General features: G+C 38.0%; 1 protein-coding gene and 1 long non-coding RNA gene across 6 annotated transcripts in view; both read left to right on the plus strand.

Moving 5' to 3' along the window:
* ZFPM2 (zinc finger protein, FOG family member 2) overlaps positions 1-27,651 on the plus strand; it is a 501,246-nt gene that overhangs the window by 309,234 nt on the left and 164,361 nt on the right. For all 5 annotated transcript variants that reach the window (XM_017962214.3, XM_017962215.3, XM_017962213.3 and 2 more), the window contains one exon: positions 7,650-7,761. In XM_017962214.3, coding sequence (XP_017817703.1) covers positions 7,650-7,761 — 112 coding nt within the window. The remainder of the gene's footprint in view (positions 1-7,649; positions 7,762-27,651) is intronic.
* LOC103887032 overlaps positions 22,797-27,651 on the plus strand; it is a 47,202-nt gene continuing 42,347 nt past the window's right edge. The window contains exon 1 of the long non-coding RNA XR_650950.3: positions 22,797-23,121. This is a non-coding gene — a long non-coding RNA (uncharacterized LOC103887032). The remainder of the gene's footprint in view (positions 23,122-27,651) is intronic.

The raw sequence follows: 27,651 nt of genomic DNA on the forward strand, positions 1-27,651 counted from the left end.
GTGTGTGCGTGTGTGTGTGTGTGCATATTTCTGGTTCTCACAATATAAATGTAATGTCTATAGTAATTTTAAAAATCCTCTAGGCCTGTTGTCAAATATGCTTTATAGCTGAGAGAATATAAACAGCTATGAATTGTTAAAAGAGCAGTATTTAGCCAAACAGGCCTCAGCGCTTTTGATCTGTTACCCAGTTAAGGAAGCCACACACCGAGGGCATTTTTAACAGCATCAAACTATATCTCATGGCATTGGCATGAGATTCTCTAATGGTATTTTTGTTGTATTTCCTAAACTAAAGTCAATGGAGGCCAATTTTTTAAATCAAATAACACTTCTACTTCTGTTAAAGGGATGTAATATAAAAATAAGCTCATCTCATGGAAAGATTTTCCTATGACTTTCATTTCTTTCTAACCCTCCTTTTGGAAATCCTCAGTATCTTTCTTTTCTAGCAAAATTTGGAATCCCTGGGACAACATTATGTCACCAGTTTCTTGGGTTAGTCCTCTATTATTTACCTTTGGGCTGTCTACTTTTATCTCCATTAACCTTTTGGCTTGACTATAAACATTTATTGAAGGCTTCCTCCTTTGTCGGTCCAGTAACTCTAAAGGTTAGTGAGAAGTGGATGCTAGTCTGACCTCTCTCATCCACATTAGATGATTTTAATTATTCCTAAGAAATGACACTTTTGACCCATTTTGTCCTTGTCAAGTTTGTCTAGTTGTGGGCTGTCTAAACGTGAAACTCTGGGTTCAAACCGTGTCCAGGAGTGCAGAATTTTAAAATGTACAATGTGGAGCCTCAGAAGTGCACAAGATTTCTTTTTTTTAAAAAAAGAAGACATTCCAGTTTAAGTGAAATTCAAGGCTATTGTTATGTACCTTGAATTGATTTATTACTGAAAGAGACTGTCTAGATACAGACAAAATACAAAGTTGAACCTATAAAAATTCAATATTTCAAAATGGAAAAAAATGGAGAAAAATTTTGTATAAGTGAAAATAAGCTAGGTTTTGCTGAGGTTGTAAGCAATCCTAATACTACAACAGCTTTGTACATGAAAAAGTTCATTTCTTTCTCATACTCCCTGACCACTGCAGTTGCCAGTCCACCTCTTTGTTTCCATGATTGTTTCAGCAAAAGCAAGGCATAATGGTGAATTGGCCATTGGATCTCACGGGTTTTGTGTAGGAGTGACACAAGCCACTTCTTCAATTTCATTGGTCAAGCAAAGTCACGTGGCCAGATCCAACTTTAAAAGAGATCTGGAAAGTGAAGAGTTGGAACTAACTGATCAGTAGCCATAATGACTATCACAACCTTTCAATTAGATAATAAAGAGTTTTTGTCTAGACATCTATGCTAATCACTACAAATATGACCGGAGCCTGAGAAATGGTGGGGATTCAGTAAATGCTTTTTTGTGTGTTTTATTTCATTTTTTAATGTAGCTATCCAGCAAAAGTTTGATGTGCGTCTGTAGAGTACTAGGCTCGTTGCTAGTTACTTCTCAAAAGCCTCTGAAATGAAAATTAGCCCCACTGTGCTGATGTCCATTCTGAAGTTCAGAACACTTAAGTGGTTTTCTAGTCATAGATGCTACCAGTGGCATGTGTTAGGATTCAAACCTAGATAATGTGACTCCAAAAACAATAATGTCCTTTTGTTATACTTCAACTGTAAAGTCAATGATGCTTCAGGATATGACATAACTGATTATATAAGCAGGAATTATTACAGTCACCATTGTGTATTTGCTTGTATTTTAAAGCAAGAACACAGTATCTCTAATTGATGGGGACAGGAGGCAGAGAAATTCTAGGCAGAAAAGGGTGGGTCCCTGGCAAAAATGCCACCCTCAAGCCAAAAATCCTGAAACCGTGGCCCAAAGTGAGAACTTCTATCCCTGTTTTCCCACTCAAATGTTGTCTTTTCCTAAACCACCTACACCGTCCCATCCTGTGCCTATAAAAATCCTCAGCTGGTAGACAGGACTATGGCTGGACGTTGGAGAGAAGCAGCTTGACTTCAGAGAGATGGTTTGATGGTGCAACTTTGGAGAAGAATCTGGCCAGAGATGGTCGGACTTCAGGGGAAGATTACCTACCCACCCCGTCCCCTTTTCAGCTCCCCTTCCCACTGAGATCTACTTTCATAGACAATAAAATCTCGCACATTTCCTATCTTTCACTTTGTTAATGCAACCCCATTTTCCCCAGACACTAGACAAGAGCTTAGGAGCCACGAGTGAGGATACAAAAGGCTGTCACACTGGCCCTTTGCCCTGGCTGCTGGAGACTAGCCATCTCACATGAAAAGGCAAAGGACCCACTGAGCTGTTAACAGTTAAGCTGACCACGGACGGCAGAGCTAAAATAGCACTGTAACAAGCCCTCTGGGGCTTTGGGAGTCACAGTCACCCCTGCCTGTATGCTGCTATGGGGCCTCCATGGAGTTCACTCCTGCCAGCACTAAAGTGTCTGGCTGCTTCCCGCACCCACTCACCTGCGCACTCCCTCCTGCAAGAGGTGGAACACAGCGGGTCTGAGTGAATGGAGTTTGGTCCCATTGGCACTGAAGCGGCTGGCTGGTTCCAGTGCTTGTTCACTCCAGTTTCCGTACTTGTTGGCTCCTGTGCTCTCTCCCGCGAGGAATTGAGAGCATCAGGCTGAGTAAATGAGGCACCGCTGTCACAAGTCCTGTGAAGGGGTCAGGGAAATATCCTGCTTCATAATGACTTATAAATAAATGATCAATGATTGTGGAATAACAAGGTATATTTGGTGTTATTTCAACTAAGGGGAAGCTATTTCACACTTTTGAGCACATTTGATAAGAAAATTAGTTATTTTTGTTTTAACTGTAATCAATAAATCTGGATATCTTTTGTGTTAGCTTTCTATTGCTGCTGAAACACACTACCATAGACCTGGGGGCTTCAAACAACAGATATTTATTATCTCATATTCTGTAGATCAGAAATATGAGTACAGACTTCACCAGACTAAAATCAAGGTGTCAGCCTTCCTCATGCATTCCTTTCTGGAGGTTCTAGGAGAGAATCCATTTCATGCTCATTCATTCAGATTGTTGGCAACATTTGGTACCTTGATGTTGTAGAGCTGAAGTTCTTGTTTCTTGCTTCCTGTAAACTGGAGGTCATTCCCAGTTTTTAGACACCACTACATTATTTAGTTTCTGCTCTCAGTCCCCCATCTTTAAAGGTAGCAAAAGCAGACGGCATTTTTTTCTTGTTGAATCTCTTGGATTTACTCTTGCCTTTCACTTCTACTTGTAAGGATTTATGTGATTAGACCGGGCCCATCTGGATAATCTAGGATAATCTCACCATCTCACGGTACAAAAACTTAATCACCTCTCTGAAATCCCTTTTGCCAAGTAAGGTAGCATATTCGCAGGTTCCAGGGGATTAGGGCATAGCCATCTTTGGTAGGCCATTTTCCTGTCTACCACACCTTTTATGTCTGTTCTCTTTTCCCAAAATGTTGTGCCAGTTGTACCCATTGTAGAGTATGAGATAAAAATTTTGGCCTGACTTTCCTTGTTTGTGATATCTGAGAATTAAACTCAGTGAACTTTAAAGTAGCTTCTAGCTCTTAGTGTTCTAGAATTTTATGAATTCTTATGTTGGAGACACAGGAAGTGAACCTAATGATCAATGTGGATATTATTGTTATTTTCTATTCATGGATTTTTCTGGAGTGTAGATTTCATATAATCCTGGCTAACTCCTTCCTTCTCACACTTGGTAATCTTCTTTGAAGTCAGTCAATCTCTGCAAAAGTTGACTTCTTCAGAAAGAAATTGACTTACCTCCTCAAAACTGTAATAACTGGTCCCTTGAGATTTTTTATCTACTTATTATTTACTTTACAGCTTGGGTACAACTTTCAGCAAGTCTTTGCTCCATTTTTTTCTTCTGCTTTATTGATTTGGTCTAAAATAAATTATTTTATCAATTTTTTAATAAATCCAATGCTACTTGTACCCAGGCAAAATAAACGTTTGCCAGAGTTTTAAAAGATATAATGCCTAACTTACCATTAGGAAATATATTAATTGATTACTTTTATATTTTACTCACAATATCAGTTCCTCTAATCCTTAATTTGCTTATGTAGAAAATGGAGAAAATGTTAGTACCTAACTTCTGGAGTTGTAAAAATCAAAAAAGACCATTCAAGTGAAATGCTTACCTCAATAGCCAACACGTAAACCACTAATATTGTTTTAGTAGTAGTAGTGGTGGGGGGGGGGGGGGGGAAGGTGAAAAACTCATCCTAAATTGCCCAAGGCATTGAAAATACAGCTTCCTGGAAAACCTTTCAGTTCCAGAAAAACCACTAGGGGTGGTAATATTTGGAAACAAAGCTAAATATAAATATTGGCTCTGCCCTCTGCCACCTACCAACAATTTGACCTAAAGGATATTATTTAATTTTTCAGTTGCAATTTTCTTATCTAAAAATATACATGAGGGCTAGGTAAGTAAGGGAAATGCCTAACAAAATCCTTGCACAAGTAGCCTAAACAGTAGTACTCTTATTCCATCTCCCTAAAAAATCTTTATTGGCTTCCTTCTGCTTACAGAATTAAGCACAAAGTAAAGTTTACCAAAGTTTTGCCTAATGCATCAAGGTCTTTTAAAATCTGTTTATAACCTGCCCTGCCAGATACATATGCTATTATGTTCTTTCCATTTATCAATAACAATAATATTAATGATGATTATGATAGATAATACTTTTCTAGTGCTTTCTACGTAACAAAAAGAGTGCTAAAGACTTCATAAGAACTTTAACCAGAGTCCCAGAACTCCCATTTCCTGCACACTTGACTTTCTTATAGACTGTTCAGCCTTTGCCCACACTGTTTCCAGCAACTGCACATTCTTCCTGTTTATCCTTTAAAATCCTGCCCGAATGTTGCCTCTTCTATGATGTGTCCCCAGACTCCAAAGGATGGGAGTTTTTCTCTTTCCTTCATTGACCCCAAAACAATTGACACATGTCTTAGCACTTCCTACCATGGTACTTTTCACATTACTTTAAACATTTTTAATGTATCTGTATCCTTCACCAAAAAAGACTTACTTACATTCCTAGCACAGGGCACAGGATTGAGTTTGCTTATTTGTGAAATGAATGGAAGATTATGGTTTTGGAAAATCAGTTGATTTACTTTATACTAAAAGATTCTCTAAAGAATGTAAGTGATCACTATCTATTTTTTATAGTATCTATGAAATTATTATAAAAGCTAATTTACTGTGTCAAAATTCATAGGATTCTAAGAACTATGAAACAAGGTGATGAAATAATTTAAAGTAATTATTTTTCATGAAATAAGATAATCTGGGAAAAGTAGGCCAGGTGCCTGTTTGAAATCTATTATTTAAAATCGGGAAAGAGTGATGTTACAAATAAGTCACTGAGTGCCCCTGCATAGGCTTCCTGAAATTGTGGACTCCCTCCTCTGACTTGTTCTGCCTGGGCCTGGAGAACTGCAGATCCTTTGGGGTTTAGTTTAGTTTTGTTTAGTTTTGTTTTGTTTTGTTTGAGACAAGTCTAGCCCTATCACCCAGGCTGGAGTACAGTAGCATGATCTTGGCTCACTGCAACCTCCACCTCCTGGGTTCAAGCAATTCTCCTACCTCAGCATCCCAAGTAGCTGGGATTACGGGCGTGCACCATCACACATGGCTAATTTGTGTATTTTTAGTAGAGACCGGATTTCACCATGGTGGCCAGTCTGCTTTCAAACTCCTGGCCTCAAGTGATTCATCCACTTCGGCCTCCCAAAGTGCTGGGTTTATAGGAGTGAGCCACCACGCCCGACCACCAGATCCTGATCTGTGGATTTATCTGTCAGTCTGATAGTAAAAGAAGAGCAAAATATGTGTCATTAAGACCTAATATTTAATTGGATTTGGATCACTATCATTTCGTATAGAACAAGTTTGTTTCTCCTCTAATCCTATTTTGAAAATCGAAATACAAAATAATGGTTTCTCAGACTGATAGCAATAGGGATAACTTGATAACATTTTTGTCTATATAGTTAAAATATACATAGAATATAAAATTACATCTTTTTCACAAAGCTTTTAGAGAACTTCTTTGTGGTTATCTTTGCCAACTATTAAGATACATATTTGAAAAATTAAGACTCTACAATGAATCAAAATATAAATATTAAAGATCAAGGTACTAGAATTTATTATACTTGATTTAGTTATAGTTTATACTCTTTGTTTTAATATTTGAAGTAGTTTTTTTCAGACTTCTTTTTAAATCCATCATGTTTGATTTTTCCATTAAATACTATATTTTATGGTAGTTTTTACATTTATAATATAATTGATATTTTAAGAAATGGGTCAGCATTCATTTTATGCATAGTTTTCAGTATGGCTTTGCAATTAACAATGGATCAGTGTTTTTTGTGCTATCGTTGTTGTCATGAGGCAGGTGAAATGGGTTTTCCAGATTCCTGAAAGATTTGAAATCACCAGATTACGTGGAACTCCTCAAGTGAATACTTGTTAAGACCAATTTGGGAAATTTGTGATAGTATGTATCATGTGGAAAAATCCCAGAATGGACTGAGATCTCTTTGGCAGGATCATATCTAGGTGAAAATTCAGTTCAAAAATTACCTTGAGACCCTTGTATTGTACTCTGAGTTGTGGTTTCATGGTGTTTGACATACAGAACATGGACTGGAGAATGATAAAAGTGAATGCCGGTTCACCGTGACTCATCGGGAAACACAGTCTTGCTGAGACATACTTATTTCCTCCCCAGTTTATTTCCAGCCATGTAAATTTATCCACGGAGGTTTACAGATAAATAATTTGGATGCCAAACAGCCAAAAATTGTGACTATTTTGAGCCTTCTATTTAACATGTACACTGAAAATACTTTGTTAGAATTATAGCACTTGTCTCTGTGCTTCTGGGGTTCTCAGAGCAAGGGATGTCATGCTTTAGTTGCTCTGCATTTGAATTTATTCACGATTCCTCTTTTACAGTCTTTCTGGAGACAATGTATGGTGGTGCATTATTAGCATTATTATTATTTCAGTTACAGTGAGACTACATATCCACACTTAGGGGGTTGGGTAGATGTCATTATTCATTCAGAGTAAGTTCTTACTCTAATATAAATGTTGCTCAGGACAGAGCTTTGAAATGGATCCTGATTCTTTAAATTCTTTCCTGTCTGTTTCAGGAAATAGTGAGATCCTGTTGATAGTAAAGTACAATGTGTCTAAAGTTCACTTCTAAACACTCTGCTCTTTGCAATGAAAGTCATCTGCATTCTCTTTATAATTCAGAGCCACAAGAGATCTGTCTAATCTTGGAGATCTGATTCAGTATCATTTAGGAAAAAAAAAAAAAAAAAATCCTTGATAATATTTCTACCATTCAGATTAGTGAAAGCAGTAAAGCTTTACAGCTTCTGTCGTCTTAAAAAGATATCATGAGACAGGGGAATAAGGACTTGGATTATGGTTTGGGAGATTTAGTTGTTTGTAAAAATAAAATGATTAGTACAGTTATTATTCAAGTTTTTAATCAACGGAAGCAAATGGCATCTGTTTGTTATCATTCTTTCTACAGAAGACAAAGGCTCAGGTCCCAATGGTGCTGACTGCTGGTCCCAAGTGGTTGCTGGATGTGACTTGGCAAGGAGTGGAAGACAACAAAAACAACTGCATTGTGTACAGCAAAGGTAAATGCAAGATTGTTTCCCCCTCTCTTTGGAAGTATTAAAACCTGAGCATTGCAAAACAGCACCTGAAGAGCTGGAACGGAAGTACAAAGTATAATTTGATCCTCTCTCGTCCTGTTTTCCCATTTGAGTTCCTCTAATGTGTATTTTCAGTAAAGCCACCTTTTTTGTTTTTCTGTGCAACATAAAACAAAAAGTGTCATACTATTAATTACTTAGTGCCTTATACATTTACCTAACTCTGTATTTGAGTGGCTTAACTAGTATCTTTCTCTTGCTGTTAGTATCGTTGATAGCCAGGTTTGACGAAACTCCAAATTCTCCTTTTAGAACTCCAAATTCTCCTTTTAGACATTATCAAAAAGTGAAATCCTTGTAAAGTTTAGCAATTTGTGTCAAGGTGCATGGTCCAAGAGGCGCTACATTCCAGCTAGTTTCCGGAAGTCGTGTGTGATGAGAGGATAGCTGGAAATGAAACCTTTGCAAAGACAGAAATCTTCCCCCTGGTGATTTCTGAAGGGCAGGAGGCAAACTCTAAAGCGGAAGCTGATGACTTGCAGGGCATTGCCTTTGATTTGCTCAGTGTGACATCAACCCAGACTGCGTCATGTAGCTGCGCCCTGGCTACAAAGGAGCCGCAGCTCCATGATGGCACGTCGTGGGGCTGGCTGTCCATAGTACGGGACCCTCCTCACGTGTGGTGTAGTTTTGGGGCACTTTTCTCCACGTTCGAGTCTTGGTCCTAGCTCTGTACTCTTACAGTGAAATCCCTAATCTCACTTCTTCATAAATATTGCAAAACTTTGTGCTTCTCATGTTTAATTTCCCTTGGCTTTCTTTTTAAACCAAATAGACCTACCGAGATCAAAGATGTATTTGCACATTGAACCTAGAAACCATAAAAGCATACAAGGGAACAAGCAAATAAGCACCCCTATCAATATATTAACATATAAAACACTAATCATAACATCAAAGACTCTTAAAAACTTGCTAGAAACAATTACAACTTGTTCCTATAATCATTACAATTTGTACACTTATAAGAGGATTGCCTGTAAACTACCATAAACCTTTGAAAGTTGAAACACCGGAAAGAGGGAATTTGCAAGCTAAAAAAAAAAAAACAATCTGCATACCAGGATCTGATTATAGTTTTTTCCTTCTATAATTACTTGTCCCCATACCCACTAATTTTCTAACCTGAAATACCTGTGGTATGCTGGTGGGAGCGTTCAGCTAAAAGGGATGTGAGATTTTCCCAGGATATGCCAGTATAATCTATCAAAGTGGAAAGTATAGGGAATGAGTTTACCAGTGCCGACATTCAGAATACAAAAGATGCCTTGGAATGCAGGACCACTTGTTGGGGACAGATATCTGTTGTATGATATTTTATCTTCATTGTACCAATATAGTACGGAGGGAAACATGGCAATAGCTGGTCCTCATATATGATTCAAATTAATTGCACTTTTAAATCAGCTATTCTTTTAGTAGAGATGATTGTTACATATTTTGAGTATCCCTTATCCAAATTGCTTGGGACCAGAGTGTTTCAGATTTCAGGGTTTTTTTCAGATTGGAATATCTGCATGTACATAATGAGATATCTTGGAAATGAGACCCAAGTCTAAACATGAAAGTAATTTATGTTTCATAAACACAAAATACACATAACCTAATGGTAATTCTATACAATATTTTATAATTTTGTGCATGAGACTAAGTTTTGACTGTCACCCATTGCGTGAGGTCAATTGTGGAATTTTTCACTTGTAGCATCATATGGTGATCAAAAGGTTTTGGATTTTGGAACAATCTGAAAGATTTTGGATATTCTGATTAGGGATGCCGAACCTGTATAACAGAATTGGAATTCTGTATTTAGTGGGGTATGCTAACTTGAGCAAACTTATGTGTTTATGGTTGGCTATACCTTATATCTTTTTTCAATAAACAACTTAGAGTAATTAATAGAAGCTTATTAATTGTTCATTAATTAACTGGTAAAGCATGTATTGAGTCCAACTATGTGCTAACCTTGTACATTGATGATAGTAGCCACCATTTATTGGGCACACCTTGAATTATCTTCTTGATGCTCCCATGCCAAATTGTATGTGCTTCTCTCATTGCTCTCTATTACCTTATTTCATGATCATGAGTATACAGTTTATGTGTCCAAAAAAGGAGTAAGTAAAAAAGTTAGTTATGATTGCCTGCCTCTTCAATCTACTCTATATTTACTGAGGACACAGATTGTGTCTTAGTCACCTTTCTATTCCTGGTCTGGCATGCTACCTGTACAAGAAAAGCACTAAGTACATATTGATTGGTTGACCAGATAAACAAATAATGAATTGTTGCCAGACACTGAAATAGACATTTCACATACTATGATGATGAACTGTATGAATTGCTGCTATTCAATAATGTTTTAACCTGTAAAGGGTAATTTGGCATTGTTCAACTTACAAGAACAATTGGTTTTGCAGTTCAAATGCCAGAACTGTAATAACTACTGTGTACGCTTTTTAAAGCTTAATCCTTATTTAATAGCTCCTATGAGATAATCAACGTACTACCCCATTTTACAAAGGTAGATAAAAGACTTAAGTAGGGTAAATAGTTTGTCATGGTCACATGGCTAACAAGTGATTGAGTGGGATTCAAGCATACATTTGTCCAACTTAGGGTTGAAGTGATGCATACTAGAATATGTTCTGTCTGCTTTAAGCTTCAAAACAACTCAATGAAATAGATAGTATTTTCTCATTTTGCACCTATGACTTAGAGAGGTGGCATGATTGCCTGTGATCATAGAGAGCTAACAATAGAGCTAAATTCAATCTACGTCTTGACAGCTCCAAATTCTGTACTCCTTGAACTACATGACTCTGCCTTTCCCTTTGCCACTGTTAAATGATGAGTAACAACCAAAACCACTCAGGCTTTTATCCCTAGAAATCACAAAATATATATATTAAAGTGTGACATTTCCCAAAACGCATTTCATAGAACCCTAAGATTAAAGAAAAAAGCCCCATGACCAAATATCATTTATCGTAGCCCTCTTGAAAACTCACAGTGGATGCTGATATTAATGATCTAGAATTATGCAGTAAAAAACAAAAACAAAAAGCCCTGATCATTTGCATTTCAACATATATATTTTTATTTCTCTACTTTGCTGCAGACTTTTCTTTGATCTTCTATCTGGGGTTCAGAGGCCTGAAACTAATTTCTAGTATTTAGAGTGCCTTTAGAGGGAGGAGACAGCTCATGCAGAGCATGTCTCAAAGTTGTGTCAATACCTTAATATTCTGGGATTTCACTAGGGATTGATTGGATCATGGAAAATATGACCCCGGGAGGCGCTCCTACTGGTATCCAAACACGCTGGACTCTGGAGTCGTCTGTCTCCACAGTCTGTATGTATGATAACACTCCTCAAAGCAAAAGCTTTTTGAAGATGGAAGGGTTAACAAATGTTAACTTGAACCTCTACAATGTTTGTGGCATTTTCATAATGCCTACATTGTTTATTAATTGGGCCTCTTTTGTTTTCAAGCGATAGAAATCTAACTGAAATTAGATTCTGCCAAAAAATTATGTGTGTGTGTGTGTGTGTGTGTGTGTGTTGGGGTAGGTGGGTTCATCTGCTCATATCACTGAGAGTCCAGGGATATTCTGGATGTCAGGAACTGCTTGATTCAGTTGCTCAAACTTTGTTCCCAGACTCTCTCTCTCTATCATGTGGCTCTTCTTTCTTGTGTGGGCATCATTCTCAGATAACTAGTGGCAACTCCAGACTTATTCCACCAGCATAGCAACTTCGGTGAAAAGAGAGCTTTTCTGGGTTTTGTGATTAGAGCACATCACATACCATTCCCTGAACCAATTAATCACTATGACTCTCCTAGGCAGACCATAGTCAGCCTGGGGCCTAAAAATAAAATTAACCCCACATGAGCCACTGAAATGGAGGAGAGATAGTTCCCTAAATAAAACCAAGGATATGCTGCCATAAAAGAGTGGTTGTTTCTTGGGCCAACATCCATGCTCCCATGTGTCACGTATTATTCCTAAAGTGTAAAAAGCTCTTATGGACGATGAAAATTAAATTCCTGATGCCACAATTGTATTTATTTGTTTTTTTCCTAAGAACCTAAACTACTTATAAACTCAATGCCAAATCATTATTATAGGACCTGGCTGAGAACCTATCAGTGTCTATTTACAAATAGAAGATAAATTGCAGTGTGACATTTTGCAAAAATGCCATGACTGAGATTTTTGATAGTGTTTTCTTATGGTGTGAAAATAGGCCCATTTAATGTTTAACTATTACCATCTAGGAGGCATACTTGCTTCCCAAAGTATTCCTAAATGTAGGCTAGTAACAAAATTAAATATGACTACAAAGTTTTCATTGTCAGTGTGTCCATCACATTATTATAAAATAAAATTGTTTTATATCACTCAGTGCTATTTGACAGGCTGCCGTCATCTTGTTCTAGAAAAAATTTTAAAAGTATAGTGGTTGGCATTAACATTCGAATCTGATGTGCGTTGTTCCTGCCTCACCTACCCCTTGTCATTCCAGAAAGTAATTAGGTCATCCAGACATTGATGGACCAGACCTGTTGGGTCGTCTGTTTTTTGCCATTATTCTCAACAGACTCCAGATAATTCTAATTTACTTATCTCAGTGGAAAAATACTAAAAAGCATAATGCTGAAGTTAAAAGGAGCTCTGCTGGAGAGGAGGGTGAGCAAAGGCCTGCCCACTTACTCTTAAAATCCACTGTCTGTTGAGCACTGATGATCTACTTCTTTACCTTACCTTATTATATGCTATCTACTGTTTGCAAAGAATGGTGACCTTTTCACATGAAAAACAAATAGTGTATTTAGAATGTTATGTGTTGAGGGTATTTAAAATTAAAATTACACCTTTAGCATCTTTCATGTGGGTTTAATCACTCAGCTTCAAATCAGGGATAATTACATTATTTAGTTCTTCAATTTTCTTGTAGTTGTTATTTCAAAGTAGCCACATTCTCTGGGTCTCCAGCTTAAGAGAATAAACACTGTCAATCAAGAGAGTGAAAAAGTATCTGCTAACCCTCACTCTTACCTCAACCACAGAATATTTCTGTATATGCGAAGCCACAATATTATTGTAAAAATCTGTATTTCATATGTAACCTTAGACAAATCACTTGCCCACTCTAATCTTGATTTTCTCAACTGTGAAAATGGAATCGCAATGGCTACCATGCGAGATTTTTGTGAAGCACCCATTTACATGATTGCAGAGGTTATGATCGATATTATGTTGCTGATTATCGTACAAGCAGTCCTTGTGGTCATAAGTCAGGACACACTAAGAGAAAATGAAGCCAGGCCTCCATGTTGGTATCAAGCATATAGTGATGTCGTATTTATAGTGAAGCCTTCTACAAGCCTCATTCGGTCACTTTGAACCCACAGAATATTTGCAGAGATCTGTATCACAGAATTAGAGACCAGAAGCCTGTACGGGAGTATATCATTGGATGTTTTTCTTGGGCACGTGATACTTTTATTTTAGTGGAAGTCTTATACACAGTGCTAGTATAAAGATGAAAATGATGATATTATTACTACTAATAAATGTTCAATAAATAGAACATGTGTTAATCTTTGTTCTATTCCAGACACTGTTCTAATCACTTTACATAAATTTTCTTCCTTACAATACAACAGATTCATGATATCTAAACAGTGCTTCTCCCATGTTGCAGATTAATAAATTTAGGTTTCGATGGGTTAAGTAAGTTCAAATGATGAAGCTGGGATTCAGTATTGAGCTTGTTGACTTCAATTCCCAATTGTACAATCAACAAAATTTTGGCAGATGCCATTTACTAAGCCAAGGTTACAGGTTATTGCCTTTCTTTGCAAATTTGCATACATGTTTATCAGCAAATTCTTTTCTGCATTCTTTGGCTTGATTTTAAAGAGATTATTCAAAAACTAAAACAGCAGTGGCAGCAACAGTTTATGCTAATTTCTTTGTTGTTTCTAAGACCACAGCAATTTCAAATCATGTAGACGACTACACAGCAATCTCAAAATCATGCTATCACAGTCTTTAAAGTTCTGATTTTGTAGGTTCGCACGAATTTAAACATGCAATTAGTCAATTTAACCGTGTTTGAATGTCTTTTATGTCCAAGAGCCTATACTAGTCACCACTGAAATAATGACAGAAATTCTAGTATGATTTAGCTTGGGTGAATAACTTTCTGCACACTCTCTAAATTAAGTTTTCAAAACAAATGTCTTTCATTACAAAGACTCTTGTAAAAGTCTGGACCATGTTCCACCTTAAAATAGATGATCTGTTGCATGTTACTAGAATTTTCAAGCAATAGCTTTGTCTAATGTGGCAGCCAATTTTCAAAGTATCCTAAAAGTTAATGTTTAACTTTACCTAGAGGGCATAATGTCGTATAAATAACAAACTAATTTAAAAGGAAAAATTTGTGTTCGTATTTTATGCATTTATTTAACTATTCAGTAATTCACAGAAAATGTATAACCATTGTCTAATTTTACAGTATTTTTGAAAGAGGGTGAGTGCCTGAACTAAATATTTAGCAGTGGGAATTATAAAATCATAAGGCGATTAAGTTAGCTAGTCGCAGAATTCCAATATTGCTTTTTAAATGACTTCAGGATATAGGAGGTACTAAGGTTATTATCTGTTATCAGGAATACAGTGGAATTGTACAACTGGATAATAACCAAACAAACTGACACAATGTAAAATTACATTATCAGTGTGTTAAAACAAAATTGCGCCCTAAAGGAGTCCACATGCCAGCTCAGAGCTGCAGTGTAATTATGCTTAACTCTGATAATTAAAATACAACGGAGATCAACAGAATCATTTTCATTAAGAAAATTATTAATGATGGTGGTATAACAGTAATTGATTGCAGAGCACCACAGGATAACGCGATGCCGAAAACCCATGTTTCGTGAACATCTGAGGCTTTTTCTGGTTACGTTCTATTAATATTTTGAGGAGTGAGCAATTTATGATTCCTTTCCTAGGAATCTGTGATTGTGAAAATGGCTGCTTTAAAAAAAGAACACACACACAGTTTTGATTCAAATTGTCATTTCTAAGGGGTTCTTAAGGTCAAGACAAGTGACCCCACTATTGACTGTGTTATTTACCATAGAGCTCTCTGTTCCAAATTGCAGAATGACAGCAACTTCAGCAAATAGTGAGCTTTGTGTCATTTCCATTTCTTACTATGCATTTACTGTTTTTACTGTTATGTTAGTGATTTATTGATGTTATTTCAATCTGAGTCTGGGTGTACTGAATAGTTTATTGTCTTTAGTTATTACTACTATATGCTATATGATGTGAAAAATACATTTGTTTTTATATCAGCATCACTGTGAGTTTCCTTAATGAAATGTTGGTAAATAGCCCTGCACAATAATACCACTAATTACCTTAGCTGATTAGATGTGCTATCTTATTTTGGAGAAAAAAAATATCCTAAGCCACCCTGGATCCATGCATGAATGAAGCTTCTGTCTCTTGGGGTAGAAACCCAGTTAGAATGCTGGCACATGATAAGAACTAAGAATATATCAGTTTTATAAGTATAAAAATGAGAAATGAAGAATGGGGTCTTTGGAGAAGTGGCTCACTATCATTCAAGGATGTTAGCTTGTCATTCAAAGGGATGCTAATCTTGAAAGCTACCCCCAAAAGTATCTTTGTCGTTGAAATGAGGGACAACTCTTTAGGGTAGATTTTTTTCAGGGTAACATACTGAGAATAGTTTTTAAAACACTGTATTATGTAGGAAAAAAAAGTATTATAAGATAAATCTAGGTGAAAAAAGGCAGAATATGTGGTTTTGTGCCTAATATGATTATACTTAAAAAGTGTATGCACAGGAAAACATACTGGAAAGAAACAGTGTGAAATTATAAAGATATTTCTGTTAAAGTGGCAAGACTTAGGGAGATTTTTGGTATCCTTTTTCATAATTTTCTTCACTTTGATTATTTTACTTATATAATTTCAGAAAATATTTGCATTTGAAAATCATTCTTTGTCTTAACTACATTCTTACTCTTCTTTTTACACAATCCAACTAAAACAAAGAAATCTTTGCATTATCCACAAAGTGTCCTTCATCCACAGAATTTAAATTATTTCCTAGTGATATAATTACTTTTCTTTAGTAACTCTGTGAAATTCCTGCCACTTTGTTTTTCATAAGATAATTTTCCAAATAAAATACACATAACTGAGCACATACTCTGCCCACGATATGGCCCAGGTGTCATGAGGAGTACAAATGAACATGAGACACCCCCCAGCTTAAGAAGCTTATTGAAAGAGCTTACTTGATGAAAGATGTATAATAATGAATTCAGTCTCATACTGTCAAGAAATGTTCGCAGAGATGTGGAATTTTGGTTGGATATTGAACGTTGAGTATCAATTTAAGTAATGGGGTGAAGGCTTTTAAGGAGGTTAAAATGTGTGCCTAAAAGCTCCTAGGTTAAGATGCATACGATGTGTTCATGAGTGTATCTGTTCAGTTCAGTTAAAGCAGAGAATTTACAAATGTAACCATTGAGGGGCAAGCCTCCAAAAATTCCTGAGAGCCATGTTGTGGATACGCTTGAATGCTCGTTCTGAAAACCTTAGCATGGAAGCATTGGAGAGCTGCTGACATTTTTAAGGCACACATGATGAAATCAAGATTTTAGTAAGATTATTGTGTCAAAAGTTAAGCATAGGTCCATTCACTAACAAAACCAAGCCTTACGTATCATGGAAATAATGGTGTTACACACCTCTAGAAAATATTAGTAGTAAACCATCTGCCTTACTTTACTCGTTACCAGACTTCAACAATTTTTCAACACCAAATGAACCTGCAATCCACACACTTCACCACCATCATTTTCCTATCAACCCCTCCCGTGCTTACTTCCAGGTTACCTGATGTGGATTCCATGGGTCTGTCATTCTAATCACTTTCTTAGAGTGCCTTACCCTTCTCTCTCTTTTTGGTCTTTACTGGCCTGGTAATTCCTCATTCTGGTTAATCCAGCTCTCCACTTTCTCCTGGCCCCATCCAAGCATCTGAGATTAGATAAATTAGTATTTGTAAAGTGCCTAGAATAGTGTCTGGTCCACAATGAGTACTATATAAATGTACGGTAAAAATAAAACAAAAGAATTACCAATACCAGCAACAACAGAAAACCAATACTGATCAGTTTTATGTTACTTTTGATACTTTTGACCACAAGGAGATGTGAGCCCTCAGTGTATGTGGTCTGACAATCAAAACTTGTTGTCCTAATCAATCTTGAAGTTACTATTTCAGACTTCTGACTCCCCAAATGTTTAACATCCTCTGTTAAATAATGTTTTTACTTCTTGTTTCCCAAAGAAAATGAGAAAGTGGTAGCACACGTAATACTCCAAGGACCACAATTGGACTGATTACAAGGATTGATATATAATGCAGAGCCAAATCTGGCCCATGACCTGTTTTTGTAAATAAAGTTTTATTGGAACACAGCCACAGCAATTTGTTTATACATTGTCTACGGCTACTTTCATGTTGTAACATCAGAGTTGAGTGGTTGGAACACAGACAATCTAGTTTGTAAAACCTAAAATATTATGTGTTCTTTATAGAAAAACCTGCCACTCCTAAACTAAACCTACAAACGTATTATCTTGGCATTATATGATCTGCTCCTGGATGCCTCTGTGGCTTCTCTTTCCATTACTTTTTAGCTACTTTGTTCCAGTTGCATGGGCTCCTTGCTTAAAAATACAAGGAATGACACTACCTCAGGGCCTTTGCACTGTATGCTGACTCTGCGTTGCTCTATGACCTCTGTTTTTTTTAAAAAACAACAACAACAACAAAAAAGAAACAGAGTTTCGCCGTGTTGGCCAGGCTGGTCTCAAACTCCTGGTCTCGACCTCCCAAAGTGCTGGGATTACAGGCATGAGCCACCACACCCGGCTGTCTGTGACCTCTTTCTGAACTCCTCCTAGATGTTGCCTCCCATATTGTCTGTCTAAACGGTCTGCCTAACTACCCTGTCTAAAATACTCTCTCTCCCTCTCTCTTTCTGTTTCTCTCTCTCTCTCCCTCGCTCCCCATACCCCCATCACTACCATTTCTCTCTTTCTCTCCCTGTTTCTCTCTTTCTCCTCTATATCCATCAGTTCAGGAAACTATAACAAAATACCATAAACTTGGTGACTTAAACAATAAATATTTATTTCTCGTGGTTCTGGAGACTGGGAAGTCCAAGATCAGGGTGCTGGCAACTTCACATCTGGTGAGAGCTCTCTTCTGGGTTTGTGGATGGGCATCTTCTTGCTGCATAGTCACAAAGTAGAGTGGGAGCTAAGGAGATCTTTCTTGCTTTTCTTCTCATATGTACACTCATCCCACCATGAGAGCTCCACCCTCATGACCTAATTGCCTCACAAAAACCTTACCTCCTAATGCCATCACATTTGGGGTTAGAGTTCCAACATATACATTTTGGGGAGATATAAACATTCAGTTGATAACCTCCTCTGTATCAGTTATCTTTATTTTTGATATTTTATTATTGACTAAAGAATTTTATTATTTATTTATTAGACATGGAGCCTTGCTCTGTCGCCCAGGCTGGAGTGCAGTGGCACCATCTCGGCTCACTGCAAGCTCTGCCTCCCACCTTCACACCATTCTCCTGCCTCAGCCTCCCGAGTAGCTTGGACTACAGGCGCCCACCACCACTCCCGGCTAATTTTTTGCAGTTTTTAGTAGAGACGAGGTTTCACGTGTTAACCAGGATGGTCTCGATCTCCTGACCTTGTGATCCACCCGCCTCGGCCTCCCAAAGTGCTGGGATTACAGGCATGAGCCACCGCGCCTGGCCAAGAATTTTAGTGTCAGTTTTTTACCCCTAGAATGGGAGTTCTATAAGGACAGGGATTTTTTTTTTTTTCTGTTTTTTAAACAGTGCATGGCACATAGTAGCTGCTGAATGAATATTTTTGAATAAATAAATGGATAAACCAATAGGATGCAGTTTTTTCTGTAACATAGAAAGCTATGATGTCTATTTAATAATAGTCTTACAATATTCTTCTTGACTTTCTTTGACTTTCTGCAGTACCCTAAAACTTTATTATTTAACTTTGCTCCTATCACATTTATAATTTACAAGAGGTCTTTCTTGTTCTCTGACTATTCTTTTGTTCATCATCTCGCTCTTTTTATGTGAATATTCATTCTTTTATCTCTGAAGATAGAAATTGGAGGACATTTGGGAAGGTGTGTGTCCTGTGCATTTTTTCTTTTCTCTTGCCTATTCTGTTCCCTGTATTTAATATTGAAAGTTTCCTCAAATGGCTTGAGATACAATGATGTCTGCTTTTTATTTTAAGAGCAGACCACTGTCAACTGAAGAATGACAAGGTTCTTAAATTTAGAAAGGAGAAGTTTATTTCTAATAAAGCGTTGCAGCATGGATGGTGACCATTCTGACAGGCTGGGAAGCATAGCCTACAGCCAGAAGCCAAAAACAGACACTTTGAGGGTGGGAAGAATAAGACAGGGATTTATGCTGATCGAGGTGGTGAAATATACATAAGCTATAGGAGGAATATTTATAAAAGAAGAAATGGCCAGGCATGGTGGCTTATGCCTGTAATCCCAGCACTTTGGTAGGCTGAGGCTGGCAGATCATGAGGTCAAGAGATGGAGACCATCCTGGCCAACATGACAAAACCCCATCTGTAGTAAAAATAAAAAAAAATTAACTGGGCTTGGTGGCGCACACCTGTAGTCCCAGCTACTCGGGGGCTGAGGCAGGAGAATTGCTCGAACCCAGGAGGCGGAGGTTGCAGTGAGCCGAGATCACGCCCCTGTACTCCAGCCTGGCAACAGAGTGGGATTCCATCTCAAATAAAAAAAAAGAAAGAAAGAAAGGAGAAACATGCATATGCACAAATGAGCTTCATGCTTCTCTATGGGACCCTTGTTCAGAAAAAAATGGTGGCATTAGCATGATCCAAGGGTGGGGTTTTCGGCTCTTTGGTGTTGAAAGGTGAAACAGAGGACATGAAAACCCTCACTGCACATCCTCCACAGACTGGCCAGAACCACTCTGTGGTTAGCGGTCTGTCATCAGGAAGGAATGCTGTTCAGTTGTTTTGTCAAAACTGCAAAAGGGAGGGGCAGTGTCAGGTGGTTTGTTGGTATCAGGGGTGAAGTGGGTCCTTCTGTTTAACCCTTAGGGAAGAAAGTGTAATGACAATTAGCAATGGGGGGTATGATGAGACATATCTGACCTCCTATCCTGTTGTACTCAGGAACTCAGTTATGAAGATTTCTGCAGGGTCCCCTTGGCTAAGAGGAGGTCTGCTCAATCTGCTGGCAGACTTAGGATTTCCTTTTTTTTATTTCTCAATACTAAAGGCTGCATGGAAAGGCAGCATGAGTAGGCAGGGCTTATCAACTGGAGGATTTTGCATAGAATCATAGGCTGATGAAAATCCAGCCATGGTAATGAGGTCCCCAAATAACTGTGTATTTAATACTTTGATCTCAGCATGCTTAAATTCTCCCGAGAATAACAGTCTCCTGAGATTTATGAACCTTGCAGCCAGCGTTTTGAAGGAGAGTGGGACCTGGTGGTGCGTTGGGGAAGTCCTGTCTCATTGTTGAGATTGTAAATGATCGCTTATTCTTCTAATTCAGATGTCACATTAGCACCTGCCTTTGCTGAGCCTGTGCCCCTGGATCTAAAGCCTCTATATGCCAGTTTTCCAAAGATTAAACCTCCATCTCCTAACAGAGTGGGAAGGGGATGTAACCTAGCTCTGTAGGAAATGGCTGGGTCTGGAAGGTAACAGCTTCGTCCTTAGAATGCCTTTCCAAGTTTTAGCTCTGCTGCTCATCCTCCCTCTCAAGGTAACAGGTACCTTTACTTCCTGATCTGTTTTGGGATTCTGCAGATGAAATCTGCCTGTTTCTTGTTGGCCTGCGGCTCTTCAAGTACTTGGATTTCAGCTTTCTGTGCTGTGCTGTGTCATTTATCACTCCATCAATTTTCTAGCTTCCAATATTTTGTTGACTTCTATTGTATACTCTGCCCTGTCTCTTTGCCCTTATCACCTTCTTTTCTTCTTTACTGTCATTTTAGTAAAAGGAAGTAGAAATAAATGTATGCAATCAATTCACCACTGAAGTGCAATCATTCACTTCCTTAGTAGGAAGCCCTCTCTGCTCTTTTCTTATGCAAGCTTCTGCAAAGTTTTCTGCCCTCATTCCTTGGACTTATTCAATTCCAGCATCTTCTTTCTTGTTCAGTTTTTGTCTTCAAAACTCCACTGAAGTGACTCTTACAGGTCTCCTGTAGTCTACTTGTTGCCAAGTTTTCATTATATTGGGCTTGATCTAGTCATCCTTTTCCATTCCATACAAGTTTCTCCATATGTATAACTGTCCATCCACTATATGTTGTCATTCTTTAGTTTTTTTCTCCTCATTTATGTATTTTCCTTTGACTACCTCATTTACATTTTTTAACTACCCAATGCCTGAGAGCCTCATCTGTCACTCCTCTTTCCCAGAAACTCTATGCTTCAATCATACTCAATTGTTTAAAATTTCTCCACAAAAATTAGCTGGGTGTGGTGGCAGGCACCTGTAATCCCAGCTACTTAGGAGGCTGAGGCAGGAGATTTGCTTGAACCTGGAAGTTGGAGGTTGCAGTGAGCTAAAATTGCACCACTGCACTCCAGCCTGGGTGACAGAGTGAGATTCCATCTCAAAAAAAAAAAAAAAAAAAAAAAAAAAATCCCTTGCTTGCTTTTAACTACCTTTGTACATCATATTTCCTTTGCCTGATAACCTCACCATCTTTATCATTTTTAACAGGTACCATTAAAGATTTAGTGTGTATCAGCGCCTCTAAAAGTCCTTCTTTACCCTGTCCCCATAAGAAGAAAGATCCAGCCCAGGCTAGATATTGTACCAAGCTGGATGTGAACACCTCAAAGGCAACAATTCAGTTTTTCACCTCTGTAACTCCACAGCCAGCACACAGTATACACCCACTGAATTTTGAATTATTATGTAATGAGATTTATTATGCATCATTCAACAGAATAAACTCTAGGGTTACTTGATTGAGTTTCAGAAATTACTCGTGGAAATCATCTGAAAATCCAGTACCCACAATGGATTCGCCCCATGTCTCAAAAAACATAACATTCCTTAGTGAGATTTTTAAAATGCTAGAGAATCTGGATGAAGAGGATTCCTTTGAAATGTTGCATATATACATAGCATATATTATCCTGCATCAGTCAACATGGCAGTGTATACAAGAATTTGAAACAAAACCTACATAGATGCAAAAGACGTTGTCAAACCATAGGGTTTGGTTTGAACAACTTGCATAGCAGCCATGCCAAGACATTGGCTCGCTATTACTGGGCGATTCTTTTTGGACCCACTTTACTGGTAAATGATTTGTTTTATGCGACCACCAGAGCAGGCACCAGAGAAAAGGCAAATAGGCAAGGTAAAAAGAAACTTTATTAGCTAGCCAATGTGAAGGAAGAAAGGGCGAGGTTCACCAGTCTCCCGTGGTGGAGGCCGAGGAAGTCGCTCCGGCGTTCTCGGGCAAGGTTCCCAGATCCGCATATGAGGAGGGGCCGAGGAAGTTCGTGCCGCGCGTCTGCCTGGAGCAGCTTTTTTTTTTTTTTTTTTGAGATGGAGTCTCGCTCTGTCGCCCAGGCTGGAGTGCAGTGGCGCAATCTCGGCTCACTGCAAGCTCCGCCTCCCGGGTTCACGCCATTCTCCTGCGTCAGCCTCCTGAGTAGCTGGGACTACAGGCGCCCGCCACCGGGCCCGGCTAAGTTTTTGTATTTTTAGTAGAGACGGGGTTTCACCATGGTCTCGATCTCCTGACTTTGTGATCCGCCCGCCTCGGCCTCCCAAAGTGCTGGGATTACAGGCGTGAGCCACCGCGCCCGGCCGCCTGGAGCAGCTTTTGTGTTTACGGCCTGGGAGTGGGAGGGCAGTAGGCGGGACACGGCGTGTTGGGGGGCGTTCCCTAGGTGCGGCCAGGTAAGTTTCGGTTTCCTCGATTGGACGCCATGTTGCGCCTGCACAGTTGGTCTGTATTTTTCCCGGGCACGGGCTGCATTTTCCTGCGTGCGCAGGTAAGTTGGTGATGAAGAACCCAGAAATGCGCCATCTTAGTCGTCTTTGTCCTCTCCCCTCGTCCAGTAAGTAAATAGTAACCGTGTCTGTTTTCAGCTCTTCACTGGGGGAAAGTCAGTCAGAAACCTCTACTCTTTGCTCTAATACCTGCAATTGGAGGCTTTTCATTTTACCACCGATGTAGAAGTCAAGCCCAATTTTGAAGCCTGTTTTTAAAATTAAAAGGTCACCTGAGATGCCTGACATTCAGTAGTACTTCAGAGAAGATGTATTCTCATGAGGCTGTCTGAGGCCTGTGAAGACTGTCAAACAACAGTAGGGTCAACCAAATAGTATACCATGGTGTTGCAAGCAAGAGTATTCCAATCAAGGAAATGGATCAGAAATACATATAGTTTAACTGTTTCCACCTATTTATTGATGTATTTCTATCTACCTCCTATTGTAATTCAATGACAGTAAATTAAGCCAGTTTTTCCTTTAGAAATCTAGTACTTCATTTTCTGGTATCCATTGTCAGTAAAGATTTTCAAGAATGATTATTCTCTAGGTCAGCTACCTTTAGTTTGTGCAGTCTTTCAAGAAATGGACTTTTCAGAGGTACATTATAAAAATTTAAGATTTTCTGAATATTTATCAAATATTTATAATGAGGAATTTAAGGTTCCATAATTCATTTTCTCAAACGAGTAATATATTACATTTCTGTTCGTCTCTCCCCAAAAAAAGATACATGTCTATAAAATACTAAATATTCTACAGTCTCAATTTCAGAACTAATTGTGTTAAGCAAATAAGGCCTTAAGTAAAATAGCAATAATTCTGCAATGTTGCTATGTTTTGAGTATAGATTTCTAGATTAAAGTGTGAAGTTTTTCAATCAAATGTTCTCACCTATGAAATCCAGAGTGCCTTGACCTTAACTTTGCAGAACCAAATAAAGTGGCCTGTGAAGGACATTTTGGACAAACAATAGCTTAGTTTGGATATTCTTGCATTTTGACTAGAGATACAAATAGGAAACAAAAACGAAGTAAGTAGAAAATGTAGTTTAAGAAAGTGAACACATTTCTTTTATCCATAGCTTTAAATACACTGTTTAAGTTAACTGTCTCAGGACAAATTAAGATCATTTTGCACACATGCAGAAATGAAGAAAACTGATTAAAAAAAAAAAAAGCAGGCCATTGTATGAAATTTGGAGGTGGGGTGTTCTTTAAGTCATTGAAATGATAGTTGAATTGCCACTATATGCCAGGTAGAGAATCTGTTAACTTTTTGTAGTGTGTTCAAGTTTACGTTTTACCTTCATTGATACTGTGATATAGCTTGTCCATATCTCAATTATCCCTCCTTTTAAAAATTTGACTAATGTCTTACTACTTAATACATAATCTGCCAAGCAGCAATATGGCATTGACTTGTTAGAAATGTAAAAGCTCAGGCCTCACTCAGACCTGCTAAATCCATATGTGCATTTTAACAAGATCCCAGGTGGTCTGTGTACACGTTCAAGTCTGGGAAGCCAGGGTCTAGTGATTACTGATGTGATTTTAACAGAAAAGGTACACTGTGGGATAGAAACAGTTAACCTTGCTACATAATGGTGTAATGACTCTCTGGCAGAGACTTGTGAATTTATTTGCATGTTAGAGGCAGATAGAAAACACAGAGGATGAGCGTATCATAAAGGAAAAATAAGAATGTTGAAAAGTTCTTCTTGTTTTGTCTTTATACAACAGCTTGCGTGCTATCTTTTTTTTTTTTCTTTTTTGGCACTCCCTCTCATTCCCACGAATGGGATTATAGAAAAGAAAAGAGAAGAAAATGCTGCTCTACTCTACTTAATGGGAACATTTATTGCTATTTTTCTTCTTCTCTCCAACACCTCTTAGTTTATATTAGGCATTAAATTGCAATGCTGTTTCTTTTCATTGTAAAAATGTCCCCACGTGTATGCCTTCAAATCAATTCATTGTTATTTTGCAAAACAAAATGCTAAATAAGTACTTAGGGGAAACACAGGCCCCTTGACCCCTGGAACTCTCAGGAGGCTTGCCTCTGTCATCCTTCCTGCGAAGTGAAAGGGGAAAAAAAGAGAAGAAAAAAAAAAAACAAATTTGCTGAGCCACACATTTCAAGTTGTCGACAACCCCATCCACGAGAAAACAGAAGAAAATATATATGCTCTCTGTCCTGTCAAAAGGCTTTCGCCTTATCTTGAGAGACTGTCAGGGCAGGAACATCAGTGAATGGACAGGAGTCTATTAAATTAATAAGCTGCTGGATGGTGTCTGGAGAGTTATGATGCTCCATAAATCCAGTTTGATCATGGTGAACAAGGTTTAAATCTGCAGACTTCTAATACACAGCCAGTTCTTGGATTGGATTTGAAGTTTTGTGCCGGAGACACAGAGATAGTCCTGCAGCATGTGAATTAAGATTTATCTTTTTTTTTTTCTATCCTTTTTTTTTTTTTTTTTGCACTACTTACAAAAATGAAAGCACCTTAGGGATCCTAGCAAATGTTACTGCTGGAAATGAAAGAACTGTTGTCAAGGTGAAACCGTGACCTAGAAGCCTAAAATCAAACCTAGGTCATTCTATTCAAGCAGCTCCATCAGAACCGAGTATAAAAGGTCTGTGTGGAAGGAGAGATGGCTGAACTTATCTATAACCTATTTTGTAGTGACGCCTGTCAAATTCCATTCGTCTATATTTATGACAGAAAGAAAACTAATGGTGTCAGATCTGCCTTATAGTAATACAAAAAAATCAGAAAATATTTTCTTCACCCCATTAAATAAAGTCCTCTGATACAGCCTTTTCTATGATATAAGGTTTATTTGAATTTTTTGGCTTTCAACTACATGAAGCCAAAGAACTTTGTTTTAGTACTCAAACAGATTCCCAAATAAACTATTAATTTTAGATTGCAACTTATTTACATAGTACTGATAAATAAAGTCCCAGGAATAAAATTTGAATTTATTCAAAATCATAGAATTCTCCTTGTTGAGTTGGTTTATTACACTGGTTATAATATCCAAACCATGAGGAAATTGTTAATTGCATGTTTATTTCGTCAACTCACAATTATAAAGTTAAGCTTTATTTTCTTGCAGAGTTTTTTGTTGTTGTTGTTGTTGTTGTTGTTTTTGAGACAGAGTTTCGCTCATGGTGCCCAGGCTGGAGTGCATTGGGGTGATCTTGGCTCACTGCAGCTTCTGCCTCCTGGGTTCAAGTGATTCTCCTGCCTCAGCCTCATGAGTAGCTGGGATTACAGGCATGCACCACCACGCCCAGCTAATTTTGTATTTTTAGTAGAGACAGGGTTTCTCCACATTGGTCAGGCTGGTCTTGAACTCCCAAACTCAGATAATATACTCCCACTTCAGCCTCCCAAAGTGCTGGGATTACAAACATGAGCCACCGCACCCAGCCTGTTACATTGAGTCTTAACATTAGAAAGCTCTAGAATGATGGACAATGCTTTGTTATAAGCAATGCTCCACACCCATTTCAACTTATAAGTCATCATTAAAACACTTTTCGTAGAATCATAAAATTCACACAACTCTCTACTATAACAACATGTTAAATCATTGTAGGGTTCAGAAGAGTGTCTGTGGAAGAAGGAAGTCCACCTAGAATCAGTACACAGTACAAACAAAGCACTGTTGTGGACACCGAATCTTTAAATACTGACAAATATCCTATAAAAGCATTGTGATTATCCTTACTTTTATGATAGGGCCATTGAGATTCCTGGGGCTTAAATGTCTTGTTGAAGGCATAAAGCTAACAAATGGCACAGCTCAAATTTAACCCACATTGGCTTTTCATTCATTCATTTTTTTTCTTTGTTGCATTAATTTGTTCCTTCACGTATTCAACAGCCATTTATTGTGGGCCTACTGATACATGCCTGAAAATTTCTAGACACTGGAGTGACCAAAACAGACAGTAATTCCTATACTCATGAACAAACATTTTTGGTTAAGAGGCCGAAAATAAATAGTAAACTGATTCAAAAGTCAAACTTTTTCGTAGACAGACACACACACACACACACACACACACACACACACACACACACACCCACCCCCTCCTTGCCTCCTTTACATAGAACCAACTAAGAAGAGAAAACAAGCAAGTGATGAAACCCTCCTGGTTCCTAAAACTATCTGCTCTTGTGTTTTCTTATTGACCTCTGAAAACTACTGAATTTTGTAGTGAAAAATTATTTAGGTTTTTCTTCTGTAATTTACCAGTACATTTCTGATCATTGAATCCTGTCCTATAACACTAATACACTGTCCATTATTGTCAGAATTTAAATGGATATTTTTATAATTACCTCATACAGTTCAGTTATAAATAAATCTCCTCTGTGTCACTGTCTCCCCCTCCAACCACATCAGTATTACATCCCTAGGCAGGAAATGTTTAAGAAAACAGATGAGTCCCAAACTGTGCCCTACAGGTCAGAAAATTCTGGCTTTGTGGAACAGAGAGGAGGGGTAAATCTGCAAGGCCATGACTCTTAATGGGAACTCCCTGCTTCTGGGTTTTCGAGTTCAATCTTACAGGCT

The sequence above is a fragment of the Papio anubis genome, chromosome 8, assembly GCF_008728515.1.
Source record: "Papio anubis isolate 15944 chromosome 8, Panubis1.0, whole genome shotgun sequence".
Classification (NCBI taxonomy): domain Eukaryota; kingdom Metazoa; phylum Chordata; class Mammalia; order Primates; family Cercopithecidae; genus Papio; species Papio anubis.